The sequence below is a fragment of the Hypanus sabinus genome, unplaced genomic scaffold (assembly GCF_030144855.1).
Source record: "Hypanus sabinus isolate sHypSab1 unplaced genomic scaffold, sHypSab1.hap1 scaffold_353, whole genome shotgun sequence".
NCBI lineage: Eukaryota > Metazoa > Chordata > Chondrichthyes > Myliobatiformes > Dasyatidae > Hypanus > Hypanus sabinus.
In genome coordinates this window covers 222986-230192 of record NW_026781254.1, presented here as the reverse complement: position 1 = coordinate 230192, position 7207 = coordinate 222986, and the positions used below count along the sequence as shown (strand labels likewise).

The following is a 7207-nucleotide window of genomic DNA, read 5'->3' as shown; positions in this document are numbered from 1 at the left end:
TTTGTTGTTCTCACAGTTCCAGTCCAAGAAATGCATTTGTCTCTTTCACATTTTGCAAGGGGCATGTAAGAAACGGCAAGAAAAAAATACACAGATATAACTGTTACTAAAAATTTTATTTGTGCCTTATTATACAAATGCCCCAAGTGAACATGTTGTACCTATCTGCACGCAATGCAACAAGGACTGCCCACTTGGAATAACTTTACAATTGACTTAAATTGTGATGCTTCTGTCAATATTGGAAGTCATTATGGGTGCAGTAATAATTAGGCTGAGTGATGACACCTGATAGCGTTTCAAACATTTGTAGAATGTAGAAAGGCGCCGACACTATGAGTTAATATATCCAATATAATTTAGGAATTAACCTTCGTACATTGCGTAAACAACTGATTAACACATGTGCACAAACTGCATTCCATTCCAACAGTTGCTACATTCTCATGACTCATGTGGTCCTTTCCGTGGATGCAGACTTCTGGGGAGCACGAGCACACTTCAGATTGGCATCATGCACCGCATCCCACATCAGTAGCAGTTCGAAAGGCCGAAAACGGTGCACTAGCAGCAACTCACGGTAATAGCAAGGATTGAAAGATTCATCTTGGGGTGAAGGAACACTGATTCCAGCTATCCTGAATCCGCTATGGGAGCGTGGGGCTAGTCCAGCCTTGGCCAGACACATCCCCAAAAATACGTCATCAATGGGGAATAGTTCAAGGTCTTGGGCTATGTGGTAAATGATATGAGCTGTATGCACAGACATAAGTATCCCCCCTCCACCAGCGTATGGTGGGTACGACTTGATGGTGGTCACTATTTCTGGCACATAATACTTGCTCCACTTCTCGCGAATAGGCCCAACCCCATAAATGAGATGGCCCACAAACAGGTGTTGGAGAACCTTCATGCCTAGCAAATAATCAACCATGTTATCGGTATTGGCAAAGACATCATCATCTCCATTGAAGATGAACTTAGCACTGGGGCAATATTCACTGACCCACTGCAGCAACTTGTATTGTTTGAGGGTGAGGTTGAAAAAGGTATCCAAGAAATCCCATTGTAGAACATCTCTGTGTTCTCTGTTTTCCATGGCTAACAGCTGATTCAATTTCCTGCTTTCTTTTTGGTCAGGAGAGACACCAGAGATAAATACTCTCTTAATTAGGACCCCATTGAATTCGCGTTCTTTGCCCCAGGTCTTCCTGACCACTTCCCGCCGATCCTGGTTGAAAGGGTCAGATTTGATCACCAGGAGCAGGAAGACATTGTGAGATCCTTCTCGACCACCACATTTATCTGGGACATTTTCAATCATGTCAAATTCTCGACAGTGTTTATACAACAAGAAGTTTTTAATGTGCTCGTTCTCTTGATGAAATGAGGACAGGTGCAGCAATGTCGTGTTCGCGTGGCACTTTGGCTTGAGCACTGATCTAGTTGCATCAGCTGTAACAACCTTGGGCAGATCTTTGCGATGAACAGTTTCTGCAACATCACCAGTCTCTCGACGTCGGACATTATCCCAGAACATGAAGAACAATCCCAGAATAATCAGAACACCCAGCACTACTTTCTCATGGAATCGCCGATGTCTTCTCATATTTCACCTGAAATAGAGAAGAAATATGGATTAATTCAACGAAAACTTTACATTTACATGATGCTTGAGAACAATGAGAAGTTTAAGCTGTAATGATGTTCACTAATGCTTTGTAATATTGACCCCCAAAAAGGTGGTGAGGTAAGGGATAGACAGGGCCCTACACGCTGCTGTAAGTTTAGTTGACCTGAAGCATTCCATCCCAGCAGAAAAACAAATCTACCTATAGGATACCATCTCTGTCATTACACTGAAAATCGCATAGTTTCTTTCTGAGCATTAAAGATATATGATTCAAAAGGCTGTATTCCACCTCGCTTCACAGCTCTCATTACTCCTCTCGGGGCATAAACTGAGCTGGGCCAGACATAGAGCAATATAGCACAATGCAGGGATTTTGGCCCCTGATGTTGTACCGTCCTTTTAATCTGCTCCAAGATCAATTGATCCCTACTTTCTCAAATAGCTGTCCATTTTTCTTTCATCCATTTGTCTATCTAAAAGCCTCTTAAATCTCACTGATACATCTACCCTTATCACTTCCCAGGCTGTGCATTCCAAACAACCACCATTTTCATTTTGTAAAAAAAAATACTACTTCTGACAAACCCCTCTACTTTTCTCTAATCACCTTAACATTAGCAATATAGCACAATGCAGGCAGTTTGGCCCATGATGTCGCACAAACCCTTTAATCTGCTCCAAGATCAATGTATCCCTACTCTGTCAAATAGCTCTCCATTTTTTCTTTGATCCATGTGTCTATCTGAAACCCTGTTCAATCTCACTGATGCATCTACCCTTATCACCACCCAGGCAGTGCATTCCATACACCCACTATTTTCTTAAAAAAATACTACTTCTGACAATCCCATAAACTTTTCTCTAATCATCTTAACACCATGCCCCATCATATTAGTCATTTCTGACCAAGGAAAATGTTGTTGGCTCTCCATTCTCTCTATGCCTCTTAGCAGCTTATACACCTCTATCAAATCACCACTCACAACACATCCCCCCCCCCACCTTTGCTCTAAAGAGTAAGGTCCCAGCTCACTTATCATTCAGGTTGAGTTCACAGGTTACTGATACTATGGAAGATGATGTATTATTGACCATTGATTAGTAACTGAATATATGGCAGTGCAGGTAAGGTAACGTGTTAGCATAGCTACTGAAAGCATGAGATTTTCAGGGCATTTCAACCTGGTCTATGTATGCCTACAATAGGAGAAACAAAAGGAAGTATACTCAAGGACCTTGGTTTCCTGCTTCTATTTTAACCAGAGAATTGTATTCAAAGTTAAATTAGCAGTGGCCCACCAACCACGCTGCCATCCATTGGTCAAGCCACTTTATGGAAGGCTGCAACTAAGGCATTACTAGTCCCAAAGGCAAGGCTAAATCCACCCAGACATTCAGTAGTAAGCAATTGTGACAAGACAGCGAAGCCATCTTAGGCCTATATCTATTGAAGGAAAACGGCACCAGCATCATCTATGGCAGGAATTTACGCTTCATGAAGAGCAGTGAACCTTGGACTCCAGGAGCCCAGAGAAAGCACAGATAACTGATAGCAGAACTGGGCAGATAGTTAGGATGATCCACAATGTGTATGAGTAAAAGCTTGGATGCCAGGAGCCCTGAAACGACACCAGTGACTGATAGCAGTACGCTGTGTACAAGTAATACTATTTGCACTGGGATGCAACTTGTGTCATTTAAAAATTATGCAATCCCAGAATAATGCAATCTAAACAGGCCCATCGGCTCAACTGGTCCATACCAACCACAGCATCCTCCCTGCTAGTCCTAGTTGTCTTGTTTGGCCATATCTCTCCAAGCATCTCCCTTCCATGTACCCGTCCAAATGCCTGTTAATCGTGGCAGATGAACCCAATTCAACCACTCCCTCTGGTAGCTTCTTCCGGGTACTCACTATCCTCTGTATACTGAAGTTATCTGCAAGGTCACTTTTCAATTTTTTCCCTCCTCCCTTCTATCTGTGACCTATCATTTTGGACTCTCCAACTCTCCAATAATTACAATCCACCTTATCAATACCCCTTATGATTTTAAACTTCTGAGGTCACCTCTCATTCTCCAATGAAAAAAGGTCCAGCATGGCCAGCCTCACTGTAACCCCGGTCCTCTCGTCCAAAAAACATCCTCCTAAATCTCTTCTGCACCCTCTCCAATTTGGCGGCGTCTTTCCTATAACAGGGTAACCAAAATTCTAGATAATATTCCAAAAGTGGTCTCAGCAACATGTAACTGCAAATAATGCCCCGCCCCCACACTCTACACCATAACTGTTGAAGGCTGACATGCTAAACGCTTTTTTTCAACATCCTGACTTACAGTGAACTGACTTGTTAGCGGCTTGCCTTTCAATGTACATTTGAATGTCTATCATCTCACATATAACCATATGACAATTACAGCACGGAAACAGGCCATCTTAACCCTTCTAGTCCGTGTCGAATGCTTACCCTCACCTAATCCCACCGATCTGCACTCAGCTCATAACCCCCCATTCCTTTCCTGCCCATATACCTATCCGTTTCTTTAAATGGCAATATCGAGCCTGCCTCTACCACTTCTACTGGAACCTTGTTCTACACAGCTACCACTCTCTAAGTAAAGAAGTTCCCCCTCGTGTTACCCCTAAACTTTTACTCCCTGTCTCTCAACTCATGTCCTCTTGTTTGAATCTCCCCTACTCTCAATGGAAAAAGCTTATCCACGTCAAATCTATCTATCCCCCTCATAATTTTAAATACCTCTATCAAATCTCCCCTCAACTTTCAACGCTCCAAAGAATAAAGACCTAACTTGTTCAACCTTTCTCTGTAACTTAGATGCTGAAACCCAGGTAACATTCTAGTAAATCTCCTCTGTACTCTCTCTATTTTGCTGACATCTTTCCTATAATTCGGTGACCAGAACTGCACACAATACGCCAAATTTGGCCTCACGAATGTCTTGCACAATTTTAACATTACATCTCAACTCCTATACTCAATGCTCTGACATATAAAGCCCAGCATATCAAAAGCTTTCATCACCACCCTTACCACGAGATTCCACCTCCAGGGTACTATGCACCATTATTTCTAGATCACTCTGTTCTACTGCATTCCTCAATACCCTACCATTTATTAAGTATGTTCTATGTTGAATAGTCCTACCAAAGTGCAGCACCTCACACTTATCAGCATTAAATTCCATCTACCATCGTTCAGCCCACTCTGCTAACTGGCCTAAATCTATCTGTAAACTTTGAAAACCTACTTCATTATCCATAACGGCACCTATCTTACTGTCATCTGCATACTTACTAATAAAATTTACTTTCCTATCATCCAGATCATTAATGTATATGACAAACAACATTAGACCCAGTACAGATCCCTGAGGCACACCACTAGTCACCGGACTCCAACCTGACAAACAGTTATCCACCACTACTCTCTGGCATCTCCCATACAGCCCCTGTTGAATCCATTTTACTACTTCAATATTAATACCTAACGATTGAACCTTCCTAACTAACATTACGTGTGGAATCTTGTCAAAGGCCTTACGGAAGTACATATAGCAAACATCCACAACTTACCCTCGTCAACGTTTTCTTTATCCTCTTCAAAAAATTCAATGATTGTCAAACATGACCTTCTACGCACAAATCCATGTTGACTGCTCCTAATCAGACCCTGTCTATCTAGATAATTATATATACCATATCTAAGAATACTTTCCATTAATTGACCCACCACCGACGTCAAAATTACTGGCCTATAATTTCTAGGTTTACTCTTAGAACCCTTTTTCAACAATGGAACAACATGCGCAATACGCAAATCCCCCGGCACCATCCCCGTTTCTAATGACATTTGAAATATTTCTGTCAGAGCCCCTGCTATTTCTGCACTAATCTCCCTCAAGGTCCTAGCAAATATCCTGTCAGGTTCCAGAGACTTATCCACTTCTATATTCCTTAATAGCGCCAGTACTTCTTCTTTAATCAGCTTAGGGATTTGTAAAGTAACGGTGGTAGCGGGGTAACACACCGACGGGAATAACGTAAATAGACCCAGTAGTCATGAAAGTCATCTGATTGATAGGGTTATTTATTTCCAGTAAGTGAACACTAATCTGATGGTGAAATATGTTGCACACTTTTGGACGTGTTTATCTCCAGTTTGTAATCTCCACACAGTTGGTGCCCATCATTGTAATGTCCCCATTGTGGACAAATATTTAAGATTGCTTTATAAAGATTTTGACTCTGAGATCGACGCTCCTCCAGGTAGCCGGGCACAGTTAAATCTGGCGAAAGAGAATGTCCGATGTTCAAAAGAAAAGATCATTCCAAAATCATAACTTTTCACCAGAGTTCAGAAGTCCCATCCTGACTGTGCCTTTTCTATAAGCCCACAGCGATTTCTGCCCTCAGCTGTCACTGGAGTTTATAGTCAGTCAGGAAATTGGTCCCAAAGTACACAATAATTTAATGCGATGACACCACCCGATCAGAACCAGGATGCGGGTCGCGGTTGCTCCCTGGAGCAGATCGATTTGTCGTGAGATACAGTATGTAATCTTTGTCACTGTCTACTGAGTTTCGAAATGAAGCCTGAATCGAACAGCACATCACAACCATTGGCTCGAAGGAGTTTTTGTGTCTTTTAGTTCCTGCGCTGTGGAGCAGGGTCTGGAGTTACGTGCTGATGAGTGTAACGTGCAGACTTCTGTGCGTGTTGTCAACTGAACATTACTCTGATTGTGTTCACTTACTGTTTGGTCCCACGGAATTCCGGTGCTCGGATTCGCTGGTAACAGAATCAGGAACTCAGCGCAGAGTAAACACAGAGACTGTACTAGGTGGGCAACGTTACGATGAGTTCAAAACGCCCACTTGTGCCGGCAGTTTTTCTAGCGTTTCATGTTGTGGTGCGATCCGGAGTCCTCATAACAGGTCTTCATCTGGATCGCGGTCTCCGGACTCCGGGTGTTGTCGCCGTCCTTCCTTTCACCCTTGAGCCAATTAGTCACACCTGCGGATCATTGTGGCTTGTTTGTACTCAAGGAGGCGCACCTGATGCCCATCAGCTGGTAGTTGGATATATGGGGCTCCGAGAATGAGTCTAGTTGGGGTCGTCCTGATCTGAATCTGATTTGTTCTGCTTCCCTGGTAGGTGCTCGTCCCGCGGTTCCGTCCGGTTTGCGTTGCTCGCGCTGTCCATCCCGTTTATCCCGTTTTGACCTCCTCGGCCTGTGTTGCGCTGGTCTCCCTGTTTTCCCTGTGCAGACCCGTGGGTCATGTTTGTCCTGCTGGAGCCGTTCGCCGGGTCTTAGTTCCTGTTCGCCCTGGCTTGGAGTACCCACCGCTAATCAACTAGTTCTGTGAGTCAGCCTCGGAGTCACCCTGGACTTAATCCGCTTCCTATCCACAAGTATCTGTCAGTGATATTTAAAATTAAACTTTGAGTTAAATCTCACTGTTGATAACAATGTCGATGTGCACTGTATTGTGCTCCTCCGGTACCTATTAATACCGCCATTAATTGTATACCCGTGGTCTTCTTCTGCCGT

General features: G+C 43.2%; 1 protein-coding gene across 1 annotated transcript; it reads right to left on the bottom strand.

Moving 5' to 3' along the window:
* Positions 1–451: 451 nt before the first annotated feature.
* On the bottom strand, positions 452–1609 carry LOC132388574 (N-acetyllactosaminide beta-1,3-N-acetylglucosaminyltransferase 3-like). Its single transcript, XM_059960948.1, has one exon. The coding sequence runs from the start codon at positions 1607–1609 to the stop codon at positions 452–454; it is 1158 nt and encodes a 385-aa protein (XP_059816931.1).
* Between the last annotated feature and the right edge of the window lie 5598 nt (positions 1610–7207).

What these genes read in the sequence shown, in the direction of transcription:
- LOC132388574 (XM_059960948.1), bottom strand. Translation starts at nt 1,609, where the DNA reads ATGAGAAGACATCGGCGATTCCATGAGAAAGTAGTGCTGGGTGTTCTG.